General features: G+C 45.5%; 1 protein-coding gene across 6 annotated transcripts in view; it reads left to right on the top strand.

Moving 5' to 3' along the window:
* Positions 1-14,097, top strand: part of OPCML (opioid binding protein/cell adhesion molecule like) — a 1,016,949-nt gene extending 1,002,852 nt beyond the window's left edge. For 5 of the 6 annotated variants that reach the window (XM_043452160.1, XM_043452159.1, XM_043452158.1 and 2 more), the window contains one exon: positions 8,761-14,097. In XM_043452160.1, the coding sequence (XP_043308095.1) occupies positions 8,761-8,861 (101 nt within the window). In that variant the 3' untranslated portion in view covers positions 8,862-14,097. The remainder of the gene's footprint in view (positions 1-8,760) is intronic. The other variant, XM_043452163.1, reaches the window with a different exon arrangement.
* Positions 14,098-26,774: the final 12,677 nt, after the last annotated feature.

Here is a 26,774-nt window from a genome sequence, read left to right on the forward strand (position 1 = left end):
CCTTCCTGCCTCAGATAGAAAGTGGAAGGACGCCCTAACATTAGGTTCTGTACCCAAGTGTGTCTGGCCTTAATCCTGTGCTTGTTTCTAACCCATAGTAGCCAGTCTCTTCCAGTGTGTTGTAGGGTCACAGAAGGAAGTATTTGACTCTTCTATGCCTAAGTTACACTTACCTTTGAAGTGTCTCCTTAATGGTACCCCATCTACCAAGCATTTCTGAGTCCCACTGAAGAATCATTCACCCATCGTTTAGATTTTCCTGATAGTTTACCTTTAGGCTTGTATTTGTTGCTACACTGAAGGATATAGCCCTGAAACTTGTAATAGTTATTGTCCAGTAATTTATTAATCCTGAGTGGATTAATAAATATATCTTCCAGTCAACAGTGAGTCCATAACAGCCTCCATAAAGGGTGAAAATCTTCACTATCCAAAGGGAGGACAAATACTTTAATGGTCTTGTAGTTTCCCCCCACCACCCACCAAGGAAGCCAAATCGACATATTGTTCTCACACTACCCCTTGCATTCCAGCCCCCCCAATACGTCCCAGCTCTAATTTGAAAATAAGGGTCCCCTCCAACCGGGTCTTCCTTGTAAGGGAGACAATGTAAGGGAATGTAAGGCAATGTAAGGAAGACATCCTGACCAACTGTTGAAGAAGGTGCTCATCAAGTGGTTTCTTCTTGCAGAGACATCCGAAGCTGCACATGCTTGTCCATTTCCTGCTGATAACATGTATGATTTTTATTTTCCAAATCCACTATTTAAATCCAGGTGGGAGGGAATGAGTCAGAGAGAAATGTTAATGCTTCTGGCTGGTGGCAGCAGCAGCAGCATTTGTATTTTCCCCAACCTGCAAAATGTCAACATATTAGGGGAAAAATATGCAGACATTTCACATTTCATTCCTGATGAGGCTCCTTGTCACTCCCTCTCACCCTGCTCCCCTCTGAATCACTGACATCTGGCCGTTAGCCCGAGCATTTAGGCTTTAACACAGAGTGCCTGGCTATGCTGATGTCAGCATACGCTGGAGCTTCTGGTTTGGCATAGACCAGAGCCTCGCCTCTTTCAGGGCTGTGATGAGCTGATGGGTCTGAATTAACTTCTGCTACGAACTTCCTAGGCCGTGGGCTTTGTGGGAGCGGCTGCTGTCTTGGCCTCTTTATCCCCATGCCTTCCCAGAGCCGTGAAGCCTGGTTCATCTTCCCTGCAGAACAACACCAGGCCCTGTTTCTGCTGTAATTACAGACAATGGAGGAACAGCATCCTTTGATAGCAAGTTATGCGCCTTCATCAGCCAGCCCTTCTGAAAAGAGGTTTACGTTTCCCCAACAAGAGTAACACACTCATTGTCTAATTAGATTTCCTCGCTCCTCTTTTAATCACCAAGAACATCATTATCTTTTTGGTTCCTCATTAGGAAGGTCACATAGTTCACACTCATAAAACTCATCTAAATTTCAGAACAAAAGTGTATCTTCTTAGATTTCAGATGCTTCCTTGATCTCACTGTGCTATTACCAAGTTTAACTTGCCCGTGTTTTTTTTTTTTTCTTCTTTTTTTCCCCTTAATGTGATGACCATACTACCACCTGCTATTTTAACAGTATTACAGCTGCAGCTTGCTATCGAATTTCCTGCTGAAGAACTTCTCCCGGTTTCCATTGCAATCGCAGGAAGAAAAAGGGGGTCGTTTCAATACCTTTCTCGCTTGTAATGGACCCTCCAGTTTTTCTTTTTATTTTTAAATTATGAAAGTGTGATAACACATTTACAGGAGACCTGGAGAATACAGAACAAAGTATACATAGTTCCACTATATACTACAGTTTTTTAAGTAAATAAGGTTTTTAGTTGGAGTTTCAATATCAAACTCTTGAGAATTCATTAATGAATACACAGGGAATTAGAAGGATATAGTAGACCTGAAAAGCACTGTGAAACACTTCAACATAATTAAGATTTATATAATTTTCACATAACAGTAGGATATAAATTCTATTCAAGTTCCCATAGACTATAAACTAGGAGACACTGGAACATATCCAGGGACATAAAACAAGGGGCAAAAATTTCATGGTCTAAAGGTATTGAAATCATACAGAGTCTGTTCTCTTATCGCTGTGCAATTATGCTAGAAATCAATATCAAAAGACATTTTAAAATAACCCATGTATTTTCAAGAGAAATGTGGCGTTTACCAAGAGAGATCTTTGACTTAGCCATTGAAAGCCTCAATAAAGTTAGAAGGCTGAAAAAACAAAGAGGATGATTGCAGAGAAGAAAGCATCTAAATGAAAAATTAATATCAAAATGAGAAATTAATGTCAAAGATACTTAAAAAAAAACATGTATCTGGACCCTTCCATTTTTAAGCTTCAAAATCTTTTGCAGGGCAGGATCTCATCCATAAGCTTATGTAGTTTGCTGGGAGCTTTGTGCTGAGTTTGGGTGCTTTGATTTCTAACCCCTGTTTCTCCAGAGTGTGATCAGCCTGCCCTTGAAGTCAGCCACTCTTGTTTTCCAGCAAACTGGGTTTGCAGGTTAATTCTATGCTAAGTCCTCGACCAAATTTGCTTTTTAAAAATCTATACGGTATAGTATATTTAATTCAACAAAGTAGGTAGCCTCTCCAAGTGGACTTAATTTTGTTCATCTGTTTGTTTGCTGCTTTCTTTATTTACTCGTCTTACCACTTCTGGGCCTCACACATGGCCATAAAAACCTTACCTCCAATGCTGACAACACAGACAGAATGATTGACCTTTCTGATGTTTATCATTTCTGGAATTTATCTCTTGATCATTTCTGTCTCTTTCTCTCTTCTGTATGCCCAGGATTAGCTCATTTTGGTCTGCATATGTCCCCAAGGTATTTAGTTGTCATGTATGTCATTCATGGTTGATTTTGTGGCTTTGTGTCTTTGTCTGGGCTTTTATTTTCAAAGGTACTCAACAACAGGAATGAAGGAAGCAATACATTTTTAGCGATAAGGAGGGTGAAATGAGGGGAAAGGGCATAGTAACATGTTCTCACTTTTAGTTTATCCCTGAAAAAAAAATGTAATGAAGTCTGATGCTTATAAGAGTCATTCTGTTGGACCGAGTCATTATTAAGGGTAAATTAAGAGTTCTCGAATGTGGGGATTTCCCAGATAAAGAGATGGGCTTCTAATTATACCTCCTGAGGGTAACTGGCCTTCCCCAAGAAGCCTTAACCTGTGGTTGAAGCCACCTTTGGTCTTGTGAGGAGAGACCAGTCACTTGCTTGCTAAGCCAGAGTCACGTTTGCTTGGCAACTATCTTTGAGAATCCAGTGTACACAGAGTGTCTTTATTTAAAGCATGAGCCCCACCAAAGATGCTCCTAGTTCTGATTAATCCAGTAGTTATTCATCCTTTACTTAGTCTCAGTGATTTTATATGCCATCTGAACTCATCCTCAGAGCATCCTTGCACAGACAAAAGCACCTCCCCACAGAGTTCGTACATGAAAATCACTGCTTCAGAGATGCTAACCATCTCGTCCAAGTCATCATGCTACTTCCTGCTAGAGAACTTGCACGTGGGAGCTCAGCGTGGTGCCCTGTGGTGACCTAAAGTGAGGGAAGGGGGTGTGGGTGGAAGGTCCAGGAGGGAGGGGATGTACGTTTACTTATAGCTGATTTGTTTCATTGTACAGCAGAAATTAACACAGCATTGCAAAGTCATTACATTCCAAAAATTTTTTTTTAATTAAAAAACAAAACTTATCCTGCTAGTAAATAGCAGAGCAAGAATTCAATTTCAGTTCTCCCTGACTCCTAAATTTAGTCCTCTTAGACTTTCCAAAAGGCAAGGCGTTCCTGAGATGAAAGGGAGGTTGGGCTGTTTTGTTTCAAAGGGCGTTCTTCTCAGATTCTGTGAAGGATTAAAACATGTTTGTGTTTGTTTATTGGTTTAGGTGAAGACAGAGGACTTCTAGATCCGAATGGAGAATAGGGAGTCTTCCCTGGCAGTTCCACTGCAGGGGGCACGAGTCAATCTCTGGTCAGGGAACTGAGATCCCACATCACACACACACACACACACACACACACACACACACAAACCACACATCAGCAACAGCCAAAAACTAGAGGGGGCTCGCTGTGTGCAGGCAGAGGCTGTGCCTCTCCTTCTCTTTGGGATGGTAGCTGGCGCATGACAGGAACAGCACACGGTTCTTGGGCGGACGGCGTGGCTGCTGAGGCCAGCGTGGGGTCTGCTTCTCCTCGGACTTGCCGCAGAACTTGTCTTCAGCCCTCTCTCATCGCCCTGCTCAGCACCCCACACCTCCTAGGTCCTCCCAGCCAGTGACCTCTGTCACCCATCTCGCCACTTCACTCTCACCTCCCAAAACCCAGCTCAGCATCAATGTACTTGGAAAAGATCTACCAAATAAGCTAACATTAGCCTCAACTAAGGGCTTCCCCGGTGCCAAGCGATAAAGAACTGGCCTGCGATGCAGGAGCTTCAGGAGACACAGGTTCAATGCCTGGGTTGGGAAGATCCCCTGGAGGAGGAAATGGCAACCCACTCCAGTATTCATGCCTGGAGTGTAACCCTGGTGGGCTACAGTTCATGGGGTCACAGAGTCAGACACGATTAAAACAACTTAGCATGCACAGCCACAGCTAGGCAATGGAAGGTAGGGGGTGTGGACCCATGAGAGCAGTCCTTCCCATGATCTCGTGTCTACTTTCTACCAGATGCCACCCTGACCCCTCCATTTCTTTATCTGAAAACTGCGTTATGAGCCCTGTTTTCAAGGAGAAACTGAAAGTATTTTGAGATCACAGAGCTGGCAAGCCACAGAGTCAGGATTTAAACTCAAGTCGGTCTGAAGCCAAGTCCCAACCATTAGTTGCACTTTTCTAGGGACCAGTGACTTTGACCCCAAAAGGTTTAGGGCTGCGGGGACAAAGCAGTGAGGCCAAGGTGGGGCAGAGGCGTAGAAGTAATCAAGGCAGACAACGCCAATTTGCTGAACAGCACCCATCCACCACTGCTTCTGTATTAAAGCACAGAGAAGCGTTTACCATCAGGTCAGTGACCTTCAGATACAGAAAACCTGCAGGAGAAAGAGAGGGTGGGCCAAATGGAGGGTAGCTATGTAAAATAGATAGCTAATGGGAAGTTGCTGAAGAGCAGAGGGAGCCCCGCCCAGTACTCTGTGATGACCTAAATGCGTGGGACAGTGGGTAAACGGAGGCTCGGGAGGTAGGGGATAGATGCTTACTCATGTCTCATTCACGTTTTTGTACAGCGGAAACCAACACCGTATGATAAAGTAATTATCCTCCAATTTTGAAAGAGAAAACCTATGGGAGATACCCAGCCCAAATTCTCCCCACCGCCTCATTTCCAATAGAATCAGGGTTACTGTGAAGCTGCACTAATGAATCCATTCGCTGCTAAAGGCCTCCGTCTTACATTCCGCCAGCCTGCAATGTGGTGTACACACATGAGCTCTTCTCTGCTTTGAACAAAGCCCAGGAGGTTTTCCTGTGGCCCCTCACTGCACTGGCATTTGTTCCAACTGCCAGATCTCAAATGTGTCCAGGATCCATAGCAAGAAAGCAAGGCTAGTTTAATCTCTGTCCTAGTGGGTTTGGTGAACTCCCTGGCCAGAGCAGCTTGGCCCTTTCTCATACACTGATGGGCCGTAGACACTTCAACAGGAAATTGCCATGTTGTCTGATGCTTAGAGCAGGGCTTATCACACCCACTAAAGAATAAAACTTCCTGCAGCAGCATAGAGAATGAGGCCAAAATAGGGAACGTTAGAGTCTAGGAGTATTTGATGCCCTCTTACTCTCTCAGGAGATGGCATGCTGGCATGCAGAAAGCTGCATGGTGCTGGTCTCGTACCTACTGGAGAAGACCTTCTGGCTGTCCGCCCCCCCGCCACAGCCGTCCCTTCTAGAACCAGATACAGAGTGTCTAGCCATTCTGTAACTCCAGACGCTAAGGGAGAAGAGCTCAGAGGTCACCCATCCCAGTCTCCTTTCACTCTGCTGGTGGAAGGACCATGGCCACAGAGGGGCTGTCCCTCAGCGAGGAATCTCTCTCATAGGCTTTCTATATGCTAAAACCACTCACCTGGTTATGCAAATATTTCTCTGTGCTTTAATACAGAAGTGGTGGGTTGCAGTTATTTAGTGAATTGGTGTGGTCCCATGGTTACTTCTGGAGGAAGGCATGGCAACCCACCCCAGTATTCTTGCCTGGAGAATCCCATGGACAGGCAGAGCCTGGCAGTCTACAGCTCATAGAGTTTCAAAGAGTGGGACACAGCTGAAGTGACTTAGCACACACGCACGCATCCCAGTTTCTGGAGAAACTGAGTCGATTCAGAGGCCATTGTGGCGTGATGCCGCAGTCTCTGAAAAACATGCACAAAAGACCATTTTCCACAGAGAAGAGGTGGAGTTGTGGTCATCAAGGGCACCAGCCTTGTAGACAGAGTGGCTCAGTTCTAGTCCAGCTCTGGGTGTATTATCTTGTGTGGCCATAGGCAGGGCGCTTAACTACGCAGCTCATCAGTTCCCCATCCATAACGTGGGCATACCATAGGGTTTCCTGAAGACAAAACGGGTTAATAGAGGTTCTGCATTTAGAGTCACAACTTGGCACACAGAGAGCACCATATATTATTAATATGCCTTATGGCCATACCCCCAAGCGGGCTGAGCAGGCGTGGTGCCTGCTGGGGTCCTGCTCCTTGGAGAACTCAGCTGGCATGAACAGTGGCTGCACCCTGCCTGCCTGATCAGCATGAACACCTTACTGCCATTGCCACCTGCTATCGTGATGACTCCTTCTCATTTACCTACAGTTTAATGCACTGGCTTCATTAATACATCTCCTCTCCTGTTTATTTTATCTACATCCAACCTTACGCTGGTAATGTGACATTCCCCCAAAATGCTAAGCCCGCTGGTGGAACTTGGAATAAAGTGATTCCTATAGTAAAGACCCCTGTCTATCTAGCATGGAGCCCACTCAGCAGTTTCTTAAGTTGACATCAGTGTGTAATAAATTAGCAAAACACACGCACACATATATATATAAAACTAGTTAATACACATCATATATAGACTTTATATTTTAAATATTCTTTAAAGAATCATACGGTTCTGCATCATCCATTTCCTTTTAAACTCTCTTGAAAATCTCAATCGCTCATCTTTTGCAGAAGACAATATAGAGAATTACCTTGGGCTTCAAACTGGGCCTTTTCCAACTTAGTACATTCTCTAGGCTGGTACGATTCCTTAGGATATATGCCTTGGCTAATGGGGACCCCAGAGTCAGGCCACTTTCTATAAATGTTCATGAAGCCGTTATGGGGACCACAGCAATGGGCTAAGGCCTGGACTCTGCCCTTTTCTGTGAATACTCTATAACCAAAGTACAGAACACTATGAGCAGGACTCTCAAACTCTCAAGTAAATATGAATTCTTAGTAGATAAGAGAATCGTGTTATGCACTGGAGAAATAGAAGGCATCCTGCTGAGAACCCTGGGGTGGGAACAAATGGAAGCTGGTTGCTGAAGTGAGAGACCCATATGTCCCCTGGCTAAAGGTCAGCATCAACGAGGCCTGGATCCAAGCCATGATACCGACCAGGAAGCTGCGGGGCCTGGGTGCTGTCAGAGGAAACCCGGCTCCACCGGCCCTTTCGTCGGGAGTGCCATTCTTTGCCAAGGAGCCACGTTACCACTAAAGGTGGCCGTGATGCTCTGCCTGTCTTCCCTGCTCCTGCCCTTTGTCGCTGGCCCTACAGGGTTGCCTTTTGAGGACTTTTACTCCTTTGACTAAGACGTAGCTTCGCTTACCCTGGAATCCTCTCTGTTCGCTGGTCACGGCTCTTGCTGATGACCCTAGATTCTTATGCTGCCCAGCAAAGGTGATGGACAGGTGTGGGGGCAGGGCTGGACACTTATCCTTCCGCCCTGGGTCCTCAGGACAGGCGAGGACAACCCCCATGCACACAGTCTGTCTTCTGGAGGAGGATGTAGATAATCGTGCTCTCATCTCGTGTGGAATGTGAGGGATTCAGGAGGGCTATGTCAAAGCGCCAGAGAGAGAGGGAAGAGGAAAGAAGGATGCTCGAGGGAAAGCCCGCCAGGCAGAGGACAGTGGCCGCTAGGTCTGAGTAGGCTGGGTCCTCTCGGTCCCCTCTGGTCATGCGGGCTCGACTGCTGGCTTAAACCCCACCATAGTGTCTAAAATGATGCAGTTAGACAGTAGTTATTCATCTTCCCCAGTGCTCCACAACATCCCAGTCACGCCAAACGAAGAGTCGGCCACGGCAACACCCAGACTCCTGGGTCTCATGAAAGCCTCCCTCCCCCTCCCGCCTCCTCCCGCCTCTCCCCTCCATCCTGACTCTCCTCTCCCCATTCCTCGGCTTCCCCTCCCACCCCTGTCTGTCCTGCACACCACCTCCAAGGTCCTGCTCTGTCCTGTCAGCCCGCAAGTCTACCCCTGCTTTCCCTCTGCCTCTGTGGGTGTTTTAACCCCGGTCTCTGAGAGCAGGCTGCAGGGTCCAGGTGTCCCAGTGAGGAGCCCCTTTGAGTCTCTCCATTTATGGGGACGTGGAAGGGTCAGGGGTCAGGTGGAGGCTGTTCAGAGAGAAGCATGTCTGTGCAGTGCTTGGAGGGGCTGAGGAAGCTGCCCTCTGGGTGTGTGCTAACGCTAACGAGCCTGTCTCTCTTTCCCCTACACAGGGCCTGGAGCCGTCATTGATGGTGTAAACTCGGCCTCTAGAGCGCTCGCTTGCCTCTGGCTATCAGGGACCCTCTTTGCCCACTTCTTCATCAAGTTTTGATAAGAAAGCATAGGTCTTCTGAGCAACGCCTGCTTCTCCATATCACAGACTTCACCTGCACTGCGGAGGGCCAAACAGTTTGGGCTTCTTTTTGTTTCTGTTCCTTTTCTCAGTTTTTGGGTTTTTTTTTTTTTTTGGATTCTTTTCTTTGTTGATTTGATTTTTCTTTCTAGTTTGAACGAGTGGGGTTTGGGGGAGGGGTGGGCAGGGTTCTACCACATGTAGGATAATCACTCATAGGTGGTGTGTCCAAAAATGGAACCCGTTCTCCACCCTTCCCCTCCCCTCCCTCTGCTCCCTCTGGCATCATCACCACCAACCAACCACCCTCCACACCAAACCATAAGTTCCATTTGGGCAAAGAAACGTGCCTCGTGATAAGCACCCTGAAGACACAACTTGACTTATAATGTAGTGCGCAGCAAGAATTATACCCAAGTGTCCTATTACTTGTGTCTTTAAAGCTGTGGACCATTTTCCTGACTGTGATGTACAGATCCCTCTCTCCATGTTTATTATGATCTAATTACATGAGGGTTCACATCTTTTCTTTCTGGGAAGTTCTCTTTCTCTTCCTTTCTCTCTCTGTCTCTCTGTCTCTGTCTCTGTCTCTGTCTGTCTCTCTCTCTATATATATATGAAACATTGCCATCTTTTCTAGCCATTCTGCCCTATTTGCTTTCTCTACCAGCTATAAGGATTCGAAGTTTGGGGGTAGGCATACAACCCAAACCTGAACATTGAGAAGTCATGTAACCGAAAATGGGGGGAAGAATCTTGAGGAGAGTATTTCTCTCTGAAAAATACTATCCAGTTCTTAAAAAGTGATCCAGAGGTGGCTGATTATTTAGGTTTTATCAAGCTCACTATCAAAGTAATACACCATTTCCCATCTACTCAACCATCTGATTGATCACTCCATCCAATTATCTCCCCACCCATTTTCCTCTCTGGCAATCCACTTCCTTTATATATCAATCTATCAGTGTAATTATCCAACACATCTTTCTATTTCATTCCCCACTACTCACTAACAATCCGTCACTGTATTCATCTCTAGTCATAGTGTGTCTGTTCCACTGGATTCATGTCTCCTCTACCTTCTGCAGACATTGGCATCTTCAGAATTAACCATCAGCTTCTCATGTGAAAGCCAATGATCTCATGGGCTGACAACATAGAAAAGCAGTATGTCACAGGCTGTCTGGAATGTGCCCGTCCATCTACCCCAAGTAGGTGCTGGTAACAGATGGACCGAAGTAGCGAGTGAAAGATCAGTCAGTCACTCTTCCCAGAAGAGATCGTGTTTCCAGAAACAGCTTCTTGGGAAGCAGATCGGCCTTGGCAAAACCTTGATGAGCATTGTGTTTTATCTTTCTCACTTGAAGGACCAAGGTGCCAATCTTCATGCTTCTCTCAGCCTTTCAAGAAAGTGCATGTCAGGAATCTATGAGACTGTCCTTAGCAGAAAGAGAGAGAAAAACACACTTCTGTCTCTTCAACATGAAGACAGCTGTCCATCTGAGTGGGGTGACTTCTGCTGTCGTCCCCTTTCTGCTCCAGTTTTGGTTTCATGTGTTTGAAAACTATCCAGTTAAGAGCCGATGGAAGCCAATTACACGGCGGGTGTGTTGACAACTCTGGTATTTGTTTCTGGAAGCTCTTCTGAGCTGAGGGCACTTGAGCAAACTGACTTAATTTCCAAGCTCTTGATTAACACAACACTGCAAACAGACGGGGAGAGTAACATGCATCTTCCTTGGATATAGGCTGCTTCTCCAGGAACTTTGGGATATAATGCCCTCAGCTCTCCATGTTCAGATCTTTCCAGAACACAAAGAAGAGCTGACCCTATCCTTCTGCTTTATCTCCCGGGACAAGAAGGACTCAGCCAGCGAGAGTGACTGGGATGCAGAAGAATGGCATCAGAAGCCTGCAGGGCTGTGCCCTTGACCTGCGCTGCAGGGGGTGACCTGCTGAGAAAGAGGAGAGCCAGCAATGACTAGATCAAAGACCCGGGCCCAACGGAATACTCTTTAGCACCACGATCTAAAGCATGAGAAATATTAGCTCCAGAGTTCCCTTTCCGCCATGCTTCATTGTTCTTCTTCCTCTGAAATGTGGCCTCTTTGTTTCTCTCTGTTATGACACATGAACGTGATGTACGGTGGAGAAACACACTCACGTCTGCACGTGCGTACGTGGGTTGACTTGGCATATGAAAAGCTCGGCACTTCCGTAGAGTTAGAGCTGGTGTGAGTGAAATTAATATTATACTTGCCAGCTGTAAACAGACATCTGCATTTCCCAGGGAGCTGCCAGGAGCCAGATTTGCAGAACATGAATGATGTGCCAAAAGCAGTGTGTGGATTCCAAGTTCCAGGGACGATCGTGAGCAGGCATGGAGTCAGAATTAAAGGTCGGACATCAGTGTTTCAGACCTGTCACCGCGGCCTGGGTGGTGTCAGACACTGAATGAGCGTGTAACGTGTCACATCCAGTGTTCTGCTGATAACACGCTTGCTCCTTAGGAGTAGAAGTTTGGACGCTGTGGGGACCAGACGGTCTTGGAGAACAGGGTGCTTGAAATGGACGAGCTGGGCATGTTCTTTCCTCTGAGACTTGATCAAAAGGAAGGCATCCATCCTTCTTCAGCCAGGAGAATCCCTGAACCTTCCAGACACAAAGAGCCTGGGTTCAGATCCACTAGAGAACTCTGTGCTGCCTCTTACAGCAGATATCAGGAAGCATGTCTGGGAGTTACAGACTCCAGCCCTGTTTCAGAGGGAAAGGGTCCTAGCGTCACTCCTCACCTGTGTGGGATAAAGACAATGAAATAAGCAAGACCCAAGGAGACGGGGCAGTGGAACAGAAAACCCTTCTGCCCAGCAGACACAGTCCAGATTCTGTGTTGTCTGGGTTCCTTTGGTGGGGATGGCTCCACAGGATGGGAGCTGTTACCCAACACCTTGGAGCATATGGAGTAGCAAATGCCTAAAGACAACGTCCAAGTCTCTTTACATATGGAGGGCAGATGGATCAGGCCTGCTGGAGAGAGATTTTTTTTCAAGGTGCCAATGGTGGGGTGGGGCTTGGGGTAGAGGAGGAAAAAATTAACTCTTGAGTCTCTGAGAACCTGCTGCTTTTCACGGGTTCTGCACGTGAGATGGAAACCCAGTAAGGCTTATCAAGAAATCAGGTGAGAGGAACTCGGCAATGTATAATAGGTACTCTGAAACCCTGCCTCTCCCCAAAATATGTATTTCCACCAAAGTGAAGCCAGTGCAAGTGCTAGTGTTGAGGTCCTGGCCAAGCTGTTTTGTCAGTAGTTTCATGTCAAGTGCCTGGTACAGTCTTCTGCAAGTTGAAGCAAATGCATTTAGTTTTCTTTGTTTGTTTGTTTTATCTGCGGGAAAGAGGCCATCCAGGCAAGTGGTGGTTGAAACATGCTTCTGTTTTATGCAGAGAAATTATGCTTAGTTGTGTTCAACTGAACAGAAGGAAAGGTGAGGTTTTGTATCAGAAAGAGGACCGGAGCTCTTTCCTCTGAAACCCATGCCTCAAGGTAGACAATGCATTTCATAGGTTGGACTGTTCGTTCTCAAAACCTGGGTGGGAGGTATACTGTGGGACTTGGGGAAAGTTCAGAGCAAGTTTGAGTTCAAGGATCTGTTCCTGAACTAATCCAGCAACTTGCTCTCCACGTGGAGGGGTCATCGAGCTCCAATTCTCCTGGGAAAATGCTCATGAAAAGAGTAGAGAACCTTGAGGTGGGCAGTCCATCTCCAGGCAAGCTCATCAACTGCATAGCCTCAGGAGTGGCTGGAGATTGCTGTTTACCTCCAGTTCCAAGGGAGGGTTTCTCCTCCCTGGTTGAGTATGGATGTCATCATTAGGACGGAGGAGTGGGGTGAGGGATGGGGCCATGTCACCTTTCCCAATTTGACCCTGAGTCCTCACCAGAGAAAATCTGGCTTTGCGATACCTGGAACCAGCCCTCCTTCCCCCCACCAAAAAACCCCAAACAATTTTAAAAAATGTTATAATCTCTTTGGAATTAGAGGAAGTAGGGGAAGTGGTGTAGAATGTTTCCCATTGGCAATATTCTTTTTTTGTTTGTTTGTTTTTCTCCAAAAATGAGGATCATTCACATTCATTTTGTATGAGCCCTATTCCTAGAAACTTACACCCAATTGCCTCACCTCCTACTTGCCCAAGCTTCTCTTTCTTTTTATTTTAAGACGAGTAAGTTGGAGCAATTTCAGGAAAACTTCACAGGTGTGTAGCTAGGAAGGCAATGTTCTCAGAAAGATACCATGCGATGAGAACTCCTAATGATCACTAACAGCCAACAAATAAAAATGCTGGTCTCATTTCCCTCATTTCTCGAGAGAAGAGAAGTAAATGAAAGAAGGAAGAGATAGATATGCAATTAAAAGATGCGGCGAGAAGATAGAGCTGAACCAAGCAACTTAGCCTTCAGGTGCAGAACACCGGCGGTCCACAGGGCTGTGGAGTGGACTCAATTAGACACAATTGTCTTCAGCCTGCAAGTAGCCAGTGAAACCTAATTTCCCGTGTTTTAAAAGACATTCCATTTTGTTTCTTTCCACGGTGTCCTTTTAAAGCACAGGATTGTTTTTGTTGTTCCATGATGCTGAGTGCGGAAAGAAAGATGATGAACCCTCTGCTCTTTTTGGGGGGCCACATTCTACGCTATTGGCCAATTTAAAATGATATCAATCATAGCAATGATAAGTAATCCTAGCCGCCTTTGTGTTAGTTAAAGGGAGCATTTTTAATCATTCAGAACCTTTTGTGACATGTAAAGTGCAATTGTGAGGAACGTGTGGGTGTATGAAAATGTATCTGTTAAGTTCAGAGTCCTCTAGATTAAAAAAAACTTATGACTTATCAATGGTGCCGTCCTAGCTGTGTCAGACGATGGGTGTGCCCGTTCTCACAATTATCCTGAAAACAGATCTGTGTTCAAATGCTTTAAAATTTTATCACATGATACACGAGTATAACTTTGTCAACCTTCTAGAGGTTTTTTTCCTCCCCTTCTATTTTCTTTCTTAATTTTTTCCTGATTTCTGTCAATAATTGTATTAAGGGTGAAAATACTACGTGAATTTTGTGCATGTTACATTGTAGTTGTAACCTTTTCTAATTCAGGATGAACACTGAGATGGTTGTGATTGTGCAGTGTATCAATAAAGTTCAAAGTAATTTGTAATTTTTGGGGGGCTGTTTATTAGGACACCACATTGAGTATCCAGGAATGGGGAAAGCTAAGCAGGGTATGCTTCTCCTGTGTGTGTGTGTGTGTGTGTGTGTGTGTGTGTGTCTGTGTGTGTGTGAGGCTTTGGGAAGGAGATGCGATCAGAAAACTGGGTACCATCTCTCTCTCTCTCTCTCTGTCCCTCTCTTTCATGCATGTATACACCCACATGCACACAGAATACTATAATAAGCAATTTCATGTTACAATTGCATATCTTATATCTATGCCATTTACAAATCATACAAAATGCAAATAATGTAAAATGCAGATGCAGCCTCAAAGTCTAATTTATTGGCTTAGGCTACAATGAAATCAGAAGAGAGGTTTCAGAAAATGAATGACCAGATATCACTCAGTTTGAGCACTCCGTAACAGTTCCTGCAGCTTGAGCCCATTGGACCAAGCACCACTTTGACAAGAGTAAGTATGAGGAAATACGGTGACTGTGATATGCACTTACTCTTTTTTTTAAATTAATTTTTATTGGAGTATAGTTGCTTTACAGTGTTGTATTAGCTTCTTTGTACAGCAAAGAGAATCAGCTATACATATACATATATATGTACTCTGTTTTGGATTTCCTTCAAAACACAGTTATTCTTAAAAGTACGTTGGAGGTACTGTTGGTTTACTGTAGCATCCACAGGGTAACGGATGAGGAAGAGACCTGGAGCGCAAGTTCATTCTTCCAACTGTCTTTCCTAAAACATCTTTCTCTTTCAGTAAATCTCCCACCATCTTCTCACATATCCATCTGCTCTTCCAAAGGAACGGGTATTAACCTCTTTCTTGCAACTTAGCTTCCCACCTGCCATTTCTGTAACAACGAACCCTTCCAAGCTCTGCTGTTGACCAAACGTGTGATCTTGGACTTGATGTTTTGCCTTACACATCTTTATTTCCCAGCTGCACCATCAGTAAATTTACCCGTCCCCCGCCCCTCGCCACAGTGTGTTCTGTCAAAGTTGCCTGCAAAATTTTGTGTGTCTCTTTCAACCATTGGATTCCTCAAGACGACCCCCACTAAAGCTCAGGCCAGTGGCCGATAAGGATGTGGTCATGCCACGGGAAGTGGCGGAAGATTCTTCTTTTGATTTTATAGACTCTCTGTCAAGCCTGGTCAAGTCTGGATGCTGGAATGATGAGGCTTGTTTCTCATGGCTTTCTGGACAGACAAGGGCTAATCCCTGGCTTTCAAGACTCTGTTCCCCACAGGGGATGGGACACAGATAACTTGATGGACTAGATCATGTTCTTTGTAAATTAAACCACCAAGGACTTGGTGGGCACCAAGTGATGGAGAGTTTCCAATTTTCTCAGACTCATTGTAAAATCCTGACTTGTCGAGGAAACAGATTTCCAGTTCTGGCGTCTTAATGCCTTGAGTGCACCCACTCACCCTCTCCTTTTACTTCTTCCTTTTAATCACCCTCTTTCCACCCATGCCTGACCCCCTCCTGCTGCTGCTCATCCCACAACATGTACCCATCCATCTGCTCGCCTGCTGGCACAGACATTTATCGGTCTTTCACATCATCCGCCACTCAGCGCCATCAATCATTGACGTACCAGTTTATTTCTCCATCAGCTAACCACTCACCTATTCATTCACACATTACTTCTCCATTTATCTAACCCTTATTCCCTCTATTCAGTCATGCACCTCCCTAATATGACTGTCCCCCATCTATTTATTTAAACCCTCCAGCCATTCTTCACCTGTCAATCTGGCCAGTAAGCATCCTCCAACTAGCCTTTGGCAGATATACCTATTTACCAACCCACTTCCAGGTAATGGCAATCTTTTCTGTTATCTTTCCTTCTGAGCAGGATGCTTTATCTGCTTCTTAAACATAGCAGCTAAACAATAGGATGCATTGTTATTATCTTCTCCCACAATGCACCCTATTAAAAGCATAAACAAATAAAGAAAGGCTTTAGGACAGCAGGCTCCAAACTTTTTGGCACCAGGGGCCCATTTCATAGAAGAAAATTTTTCCAGGGGTCAGGGTTTGGTTGAGGGGCAGTTGGCGATGGTTTTGGTATGATTCAATTGTATTAGGTTTATTGTGCACTTTATTTCTTGAATTATCACATCAGCTCCACCTCAGAGCATCAGACATTAGACCCCAGAGGGCAAGGACCCTTGCTTTAGGATATTTATTAAGGGCACCATATTTCCTTCCATCTGGATGTATGACAGTCAACAGAGGGTGGAGAACCAGGGCTTCAATGGAAACACCCAGAGGAACAGAAGTCTATATTAAACTTTCTGACACTATGAAGGCAATCAAGCCATGAAGATAAGAAATGACAAAGGAAATAGGAGAGACCTCAACCAACAACTGTTCTTCTCTTTGGTTTGCTTTTCTGTTGAATGAGTCACCTACTTTGGTGAAGACCAGGGTGTAGGACTGATTGGCATCAAATTCTATCATCAGTTTTGAAAGCCAGCACCCTCAGGCTACAAATGATGCTCCCTTCCTTTAACATGTTCCCCTGTCCATTAGGAACCTTTTTTTTTCCCCCTTAAGTGATTTTTTTCCCCCATGTATTCATTTATTCATTCATGCACTCAATTTGGAGATGAACTCCCTTAAGGAGCTCACATCTAAGATGTGAAAATGGCTGCATACAGAGAAGAAATACGTGGTCAAATTACAACACTTAGGTTGGAGCTATGAGAAGGTGGCCGCAGATGGAGTGAATATCGGGAGATAATTAGGAGGCTTCTTCCCCTGCCCCCACCCCAGGGATGCATACAGCAGATTGAGGCAGAGGATGTGAACAGTTATATCATGACACAAATGGGCCACCAGGACCATGGCATAGTCAGTGTTCAAGTATTGACTGGCAGAATGAATAAATACTAACCAACAAATGAGACCATGAAAGACAGTAAAACTGTCAATGTCCAAAGAACGACAGTAGGTACTCTGGGATGAAGCTGACTCAGATCTCCTGGAGAAGGACACATACCATCTCAGTTCAGTTTATTTCGGTTCAGTCTCTGAGTCATGTCCGACTCTTTGCGACCCCATGGACTGCAGCACACCAGGCTTCGCCATGCATCACCAACTCCTGGAGTTTACTCAACTCATGTTCATTGAGTTGGTAATACCATCCAACTATCTCATCCTCTGCTGTCCCTTTCTCCTCCTTCCTTCAAGCTTTCCCAGCATCAGGGTCTTTTCAAATGAGTCAGTTCTTCGCATCAGGTAGTCAAAGTATTGGAGCATCAATCCTTCAGCATCAGTCCTTCCAGTGAATACTCAGGACTGATTTCCTTTAGGATGGACTGGTTGGATCTCCTTGCAGTCTAAGGAACTCTCAAGAATCTTATCCAACACCACAGCTCAAAACCATCAGTTCTTCAGCACTCGGCTTTCTTTATAGTCCATCTCTCACATCCATACGTGACCACTGGAAAAATCATAGGTTTGACTAAATGAATCTTTGTTGGCAAACTAATGTCTCTGCTTTTTAATATGCTGTCTAGGTTGGTCATAGATTTTCTTCCAAGGAGCAAGTGTCTTTTGATTTCATGGCTGCAGTCACCATCTGCAGTGATTTTGGAGCCCCCAAAAATAAAGTCTGTCACTCTTTTCAGTGTTTCCCTATCTATTTGCCATGAAGTGATGGGGCCTGACGCCATGATCTTAGTTTTCTGAATGTTGAGTTTTAAGCCAGTTTTTTCACTCTCCTCTTTCACTTTCATCAAGAGGATCTTTAGTTCTTCTTTGCTTTCTGCCATAAGTGTGGAGTCATCTGCATATCTGAGGTTATTGATATTTCTCCTGGAAATCTTGATTCCAGCTTGTGCTTCATCCAGCCCAGCATTTCTCATGGTGTACTCTGCATATACGTTAAATAAGCAGAGTAACAATACACAGCCTTGACATACACCTTTCCCAATTTGGAACCAATCTCTTGTGCCATGTCCAGTTCTAACTGTTGCTTCTTGACCTGCATACAGATTTCTCAGGAGGAAGGTCAGGTGGTCTGATATTCCCATCTCTTTAAGAATTTTCCACAGTTTGTTGTGATCCACAGAGTCAAAGGCTTTGGCATAGTCAATAAAGCAGAAGTAGATGTTTTTCTGGAATTCTCTTGCTTTTTCAATGATCTAACAGATGTTGGCAATTTGATCTCTGGTTCCTCTGCCTTTTCTAAATACAGCTTGAACATCTGGAAGTTCACAGTTCACGTCCTGTTGAAGCCTGGCTTGGAGAATTTTGAGCATTACTTTGCTAGCATAGTGAGATGAGTGCAATTGTGCAGTAGTTTGAGCATTCTTTGGCATTGCCTTTTTTGGGGATTGGAATGAAACTAACCTTTTCCAGTCCTGTGGCCACTGCTTAGTTTTCCAAATTTGCTGGCATATTGAGTGCAGCACTTTCACAGCATCATCTTTTAGGACTTGAAATAGCTCAACTGGTATTCCATCACTATCTTTGTTCATACTGATGCTTCCTAAAGCCCTCTTGATTTCACATTCTAGGATGTCTGACTCTAGGTGAGTGATCACACAATCGTGATTATCTGGGTAGTGAAGATCTCTTTTGTACAGTTCTTCTGTGTATTCTTGCCCCCTCTTTTCAACATCTTCTGCTTCTGTTAGGTCCTTACCATTTCTGTCCTTTATTGAACCCATCTTTGCATGAAATGTTCCCTTGATATCTCTCATTTTCTTGACGAGATCTTGTCTTTCTCATTCTATTATTTTCCTCTATTTCTTTGCATTGATCACTGAGGAAGACCTTCTTATCTCTCCTTGCTATGCTTTGGAACTCTGCATTCAAATGGATATATCTTTCCTTTTCTCCTTGGCCTTTTGCTTCTCTTCTTTTCTCAGCTCTTTGTAAGGCCTCCTCAGACAACCATTTTGCCTCTTTGCATTTCTTTTTCTTGGGGATGGTCTTGATCATTGCCTCCTGTACAATGCCATGAACCTCCGTCCATAGTTCTTCAGGCACTCTGTCTATCAGATCGAATCCCTTGAATCTATGTCACTTCCATTGTATGATCATAAGGGATTTGATTTAGGTCATACCTGAATGTTCTAGTGGTTTTCCCTACTTTCTTCAATTTAAGTCTGAATTTGGCAATAAGGAGTTCATGATCTGAGCCACAGTCAGCTCCTGGTCTTGTTTTTGCTGGCTGTATAGAGCTTTTCCATCTTTGGCTGCAAAGAACATATCAATCTGATTTTGGTATTGACCATCTGGTGATGTCCATGGGTAGAGTCTCCTCTTGTGTTATTGGAAGAGGGTGTTTGCTATGACCAGTGTGTTCTCTTGGCCAAACTCTTTTAGCCTTTGCTCTGCTTCGTTCTTTACTCCAAGTCCAAATTTGCCTATTACTCCAGGTATTTCTTGACTTCCTACTTTTGCATTCCAGTCCCCTATAATGAAAAGGACATCTTTTTTGGCTGTTAGTTCTAGAAGGTCTTGTAGGTCTTCAGAGAACCATTCAACTTCAGCTTCTTCAGCATTACTGGTCGGGGCATAGACTTGGATTACTGTGATATTGAATGATTTGTCTTGGAAACGAACAGAAATCATTCTGTCATTTTTGAGATTGCATCCAAGTACTGCATTTCAGACTCTTTTGTTGACTATGGTGGCTACTCCGTTTCTTCTAAGTGATTCTTGCCCACAGTAGTAGATATAATGGTCATCTGAGTTAAATTCACCCATTACAGTCCATTTTAGTTCTCTGATTCCTAAAATGTCAATGCTCACACTTGCCATCTCCTGTTTGACCACTTCCAATTTGCCTTGATTCATGGACCTAACATTCCAGGTTCCTATGCAATATTGCTCTTTGCAGCATCAGACTTTACTTCCATCACCAGTCACAACCACAACTGGGTGTCGTTTTTGCTTTGGCTCCATCTCTTCATCCTTTCTGGAGTTATTTCTCCATTGATCTCCAGTGGCATATTGGGCACCTACCGACCTGGGGAGCTCAACTTTCAGTGTCCTATCTTTTTGCCTTTTCATACCATTCATGGGGTTCTCAAGGCAAGAATACTGAAGTGGTTTGCCATTCCCTTCTTCAGTCACATACCATGTAGAGAACATCAAATCTGGTTGGAATATAACAATTTAGGGGAGAGAGGAGTTATGGAGCATCTTTCATTGGATGTCAAATCTCCATAAACCTTTCTGATTAGGGAAAAGGAAGCAGAGACTGAGGAGCAAGGCAATACTAAGAGGCGAAGGGTGAGCTGCAGAAAGGCTACTATTTCTGGGTGGTTTCCTCTAAAAACTGAGTTTCTCCAGATAAGATCTTCCTAAAACTATGGGATTTAGGATGAAGACATGGCTCACTTGCATTTACATGTTTAACTGCATTTCTTATTTCCAAATAAGAATATTTACAGTTTTTACCTGTCTGCTATTTGCTGTAGGCTATAAGTGGCTTCCCTGGTGGCTCAGTCAGTAAAGACTCTGTCTGCAATGCAGGAGACCCAGGTTCAATTGCTGGGTCGGGAAGATCCCCTGGAGAAGGAAATGGCAACCCACTCCAGTATTCTTGCCTGGACAATCCCATGGACAGAGGAGCCTGGTGGGCTACAGTCCATGGGGTCATAAAGAGTCATACACGACTGAGTGACTCATTTCTACCAGGTTTCTTTCACTTATCATGTCCTATGAGACATATTTCCTTCTGTTTAAGTTCTCCAAGTCCTTTATCTTCAGAGACATCAAGTGATACCCATTCAATCTCATCTTCATTAATACAGTGGTAATAATTCCTGCCTCAGAAGACAGACTGTGAGAATTATTAGGTGTGAATGAGAAAGGATATGTAACATGGTACCTGTTATTTATTAGTTGCAAAATAAACATGAGTTGTTTTTTTTTTTTTCTATCCTTCCCTCAGCTTTCCCTCACTGTCCTTGTGTACCTGATCCTCTATTTAGGGGACCCCCACCTCTGGGATCTAATGCCTGATGGTCTGAGGTGGTGCTGATATGATAATAATAGAGATAATAAGCACAATAAATGTACTGTGCTTGAATCATTCTGAAACAATCCCCCACCCTGCACTGCCTGTGGGAAAAAATCTTCCACAAAACTGGTCCCTGGTGTCAAAAAAGTTGAGGGACCACTGCATAAGACAGAATCTCAACTCTGTTTTTTTCTTTCAAAAAACTGGAAAAAATATTTTATGAATTATTTATTTATTGAAGCTTAAAAGGAAGGAAGGCATCTCTGAGTATTGGATAATTCAAGGACAGAAGCTTGGAAAGTGGGACGAATTTTTGTAGAACCTCCAGGAAAGTTGAAAAAGTAGAGAGGGTAGAAGTTCATTTCAGTCTAATAAGCTTGTATCAACAGCTAATATGTGACAAGTACTGAGGACACAAGTGTGAGGGACGGAGTGACTGTCCAGGAAACCCTGGTCCAGAGGAGGATCTAGAACTACATCGGGACACGGTAGGTAGTGTCAAGGCTACAGGAGCCCAGGGCAAGGGCAGGTAGCCAGATCACAGGGCTCAGGGCTCATTTACAGCAGAGGAGAGGCCTGAGCTGGGTCTTACAGAGGCAAGAGGGCTTAGCTGGGGGAAGGGAGGCAAACAGCTAAGTAATGGGAGATTTTCATCTTTGAGGAGCCTATACAGATGTGAGAAGCATAGCACAGTCAGGAACTTGGAAGTGCAGATTATCCCAAGAGGGGTGAGGGCAGGGGAGGCATGGCAGGAGATGGGGTGGAAGGGGCAAGCAGGGACAAGGTCCTTAAATCTCCAGAAATGTTGAGATGCTTGAACTTGTCCTAAAAGAGGGGACGTGTAGAAGGATTTAATCAGTAGGGTGACTAAACCATGTTTGCAATTTAGGAAGATCACCATGGCAGGAAAGCAGATTAATGGGCAAAAAAGCAACATGTTAGGGTTAAAATCATTCAGGTAAGGAATGATAAGGAGCAATAAGCAAGTTGGGGGTGAGTTTTAGAAGAGAAATCAAAGAAGAAGGACTAGATGCCTGGGGTGATGGAGAATATGAAATACGAGGAATATTCCCGGTCTCTAAGTCAGCCAACTGGGTAGGAGATGGTACAATTCTAAGATCCTCAAAACAGGAGGGTGATGAGGTCTCATGCAATTTTTGATGTATTCATTTTCAAACATCCTTAGAACTTCCAGGTGGAGAGGTTTAAGCACCATCAGCATCTTCCTGAGTCATCTAATTATATCATCATCATCTACAAGGGACCCTGATTTCCTTCTCTCCTTCCCACTTTCATTCCATAGGAACTCTAGCTCCTTGGATCATCTGCGATTCATTCAGCATCCTCCACTTGCTCTGCATCTTGATTTTGTTAGACAAAGGTGTTGCCTTCATCACTTGCTGTGATGGAAGAGTCAGGAAGTACCAGATGAGTTAAGCAGGAAGAAAGCAAACCGGCACAGCTACCCCCCACCTAGATAGGATCTGGCACTTTTCATGTCTAGTGCAAGGAGACCAACCTCAGTTCAGTGGGTGATGGGGTGGGAGGGATGACCAAGCATCGAGATTCATCCGTTATCTGTGTCAGAGTCAGGCAAGTCCTGTCTATTTCCCACAATGTTCGATGTTAGAGTCAGGCGAGTCCTCTCTGTCTGTTTACCACACTGATGCTCATTTGCTTGTGAGCAAATTTCAGAAAGGTTTGGAAGCTTCCAGACCTCATCAGAGAGCAACTTTCAGAGGCGTACATTACACTTGAATGACTCTTCTCACTCTGCTCATTTCCCCCCTGCCCCCCACCCCGATGATCCCAGAGACACCCGCCGGGAAGGTGGCATCCCAGCAGGAGGCATTGTGTCCACTGCATCTCCGCACCATGAGTTGTCTAGGGGGCCCTATAGGTGCGTATAAGAATGCAGTGACGTGAGCCTGGGCCCACCTGTGTGTGCTGCTCAGAGGTGAGGGGGTGGAGGCTGCACGCCAGGAAAAACTGAGCTGAAGTCCAGATTCTGCCATAGATGAGTTGTGTGCCTGACAGCAACACCTCTTACAGCCTCAGTTTCCTTGTCTGCAAAGTTGTGTCTGTAATTGTCATGGCACTACTGTGAGATGGACGAGGGCAGACGCCATGGGAGGAATGGGCAAGCTACCAGCTTGGATGCTCTGAGCAGGAAGGTGGCCATGCAGTGAGTCTCTTTCCTTCACCCTCAGCTCTGTCTTGTCCCTTCTCCAACCACCACCCCCGACCACCCCACATGATGGTCTACAAGTCATCGCAGGAAGAATGGCTCTGCTTAGATATCATATTCTCAGAGCTGTCCTGAGACAGGTCTGAGAAATAGGGTCATGGGAAGTAAAATATGTAGAGCTCCAAGCAAAGCATCCAGCCCCTGAGTGTTAAATGATGCCACTGCCTCCTCCCCTTTCTCCTCTGCTTCCATGCGGTCCTGGGTGGATAAGCAAACCGACTTCAAAAGCACAGAGGAGGTCCCTGGCTCCCCTGGTGCTTGGACCCCACAGGGTGGGAGATGCTTTCTGGGTTGGCTGAGGAGGAAGTCAAGCTGGGTGCTACCCATGGAGCCTGCTTCCTTTTTCACTCTTGGCCTCATTCCCTGCAAGGCGAGCTTGCAAGGATGGTTGCTCTGGTTACAAGACCAAATCACTGCCGTTTCTGTCTCTTCCTCGGTGAAGGTCTCAGGGGAATCAGCTTATTAGAGAAGCAGTGGCTGTGTGATGGAGTCAGCTAGGACAGTAAAGGGACTCCTTGGAGGTCCTCAGATACAAAGGCCCCGGTTCTACTCTTGATGAAGCCAGAGCCTCCATCTCAGGGCTGCCTGGACAACCCTGTCTGCGGCTGCTCCCGTCTCCCATCTTCCACTTCGTGAGGCAGTGCTCCGGTATCAGAGTCAGTCTGCTTGTTTGAACGTGCCCACTTTGATGTCAACCCTTACTGAGTTACAGAGACAGAAGCCCCATTGTCCCTGCCCGACTCTTCTCTGCACTATCTCTGGTCATGGGCAGTCTCATCACTCATCAGCCTGCCCCTCTCCTTCTCAAAGTTCTTACCTTAAGAAGCTGGAAATTGCTGAGGAATAGGGTCTGATGTGATGGGGCTGTGCCCGGGGCGAAGAATTCTGTCTTGAGACTATGATACACAGTCTTGGTGACGTGCCGGGAGAAAGAGACACTGTGGCCAGCCCAGTGTGCCTTGCACAACTGTGTTATGACAACTGCAATGTGTGTGCAGGGAGGAGTCAGGCAGGATGGAGGGAGATGAGCAAGGGCCCTGGGGAGATAACACTTAACGTTTATTGAACTCACGTGTGGAGCTAGCAGAGCTAGGAGCTCTCCCACGCCTAATTCATATAGTGTTCAAATCACCTCAAGCACGAGGCGCTATCACCCTGGAGACCAGACATCAGTGTTAGAGATCTCCACGGGGCTAAAAGTCGGCAGGGTTGGAACCTCTTCCACCCTGGGTCCCTCTGGCTCCACACCCCATGCTCTTCCTGGTTCAGGGTCCACGGTCCCCTGTTCTCAGGGCTCTGTTGACCGAACCAAGATCAATCACTTATGTCTGTGGACATCCACTTTCTCTGTGAGCTTCTAGAAGGGAAGGTGGGGTAACGCATGTTGAGAGAAAATGGAACCAAGTCCCGGGATGCTCTCTTGGCTCCAGGGGTCGGGTCTAGAAGATGCCTGTGCTCCGCGGGTTGCCCCTTTCCATTTTGTCATCAGGGAGCAAGCCCCGCCGAGAGGTGGCTCATGAGTGCCTGACCCTAAACCAGGCACAAGTCTGAGAGCCTCTGAGAAGCAATATACAGGGGGAATTATTGATCCTGCAAAGAAATGAAGGGAGGAAAGCATTTAATTCCAGGCTCCCAGAACACAGTAGAGGATGATGCAATAGGAGGGAAAGGCTTGTTTTCTAGTTTGAATGAAAAAGAGAGAGATCACCAAGAATCACTGCCTAGAACAACAGATTATGGACGATGGAAATACAGACACTATTCAGCCAAATGTGACTCCATTCAGGCGATTAGGAACCACTGACTTGACATAAATATAAGTGTCTATGTCTCTGTGAGAATTTCTCTCTTCCCCCATTGACTCCTCTGTCTGTCACAGAGCTTCTGTTTCCCCAACACCTACCACAGCGCCTGGTGCATTGAAAACCTCAGTAACTGGTGCATAAGTGATTCCTTGGCTTTTGACTTGAGGAACCCGATCTAAACAGCCCTTGAGCAGAGGCTGTGTAGAGATGCACTGGAGAGTGGAAGGAGGCAGTCAACACCAGTAGGGTGAAACAGGTGTGAGGTCCATGTTTTAGTCCCCAGTGTTGATGCGGGAGGTTAGAAAGAATCACCCAGAAGCAAAAGATGTTGAGACACGAGATTTGTCATAGGACCTGCCTACTCACTTCGTTGTCTAAAAGAAAACAGGTCTGAACAGAACAAGTTGTCTCTTTGCACCTTTCTTCTTTTTGCCTGTTTTGTTTTGTTTGCTTGTCTGTCTGTTTCCCTTTGGCAGGAATACTAATCTTGCATTTTTACAAGTGTTTATGTTTTAAGCCTGGATCTCACTGTTCACATTTTTCAGACAAAGCCCCTACTACCCAGAGCCTGTGGTAAGCCCCAGTTCTCCCAGCTGGTAGCACCCAGATGAGATGAAAACGGAGCCCAGGCTCCTGGCCTCTGGTCCCTCACTGGCCCTCTTCCTGTCCTGATCAACTCTGTTCTCATTCTAGAACCAGGGTATCTTCTTCCCCTACCCGCTTCCCAGTGGAGGCCAAACTTCCTCACTGTACATTCCTTTTACTCATAGGCAAGCCCTGCGACCCCCAAAGGGGGACCTGTGCCCCACCCTTGTGTCTACCAGCTTACCCGGCAGCCTCCTGTCCTAGTTCACGGGGAAAAGGCAAGAGAAGTGAAAAGGTAACCAACCTCCATGCCCATGAGTGACCGTGACGAGGGCTGAGAAGGGTAATATGATGGGGAGTGGATTAGATCCAGGTCTTTGCACCTGTGGGCTCCCCACAGCCATTGTCCCCTTTATATTTACATATGATGTGCCAGAAACACACCAAGTCCAATAAAGGATCTAGTGACATTAAATGTGGTCCCTATCCTCCAGGGAGTAGATAGAATTAACATGACCACAAACATACACACACACACACACACATTCACATGATTAACATGTTAATGGTGGGACTCAGAGGCCATATCCCTCCAGGGGAATCTTTGCAGGTCACCCAACCCCAGGGGTTACTTTAGATCAAAAGATGCCTCGGTTTCCTGCACAGGCTGGGACCAGCCCCCCTAACTCCTGACCCAGTCCCCCCAGCAGCCCCCAGGGCTCCATCATCCTGGCCTCCCAACAACAAGAGGCTCACCACAAGGAGAGAGAGGTCCTCGTGGGGGATGGGAACACGCAGCTGCCACCGCCCCCACCCCATCAGTAAACAGCACCACCGCAATCAATTTGGCTTTTTTGATGAAGACAAAACCATAGAGGAAAACCATTAGAAGAAGTAATAAAGGCCCTTCTTGTACAGTTAATAGAGAGCCTCCTGGATGGAACAAGCCCAGCTGTTGCTGCTGAAAATTTACTTCTGTTTTCAAGTTCAAATAGAGACTAAAACATTATCTTCATGGGAATTGATTT

This window comes from Cervus canadensis, chromosome 29 (genome assembly GCF_019320065.1).
Source record: "Cervus canadensis isolate Bull #8, Minnesota chromosome 29, ASM1932006v1, whole genome shotgun sequence".
NCBI lineage: Eukaryota > Metazoa > Chordata > Mammalia > Artiodactyla > Cervidae > Cervus > Cervus canadensis.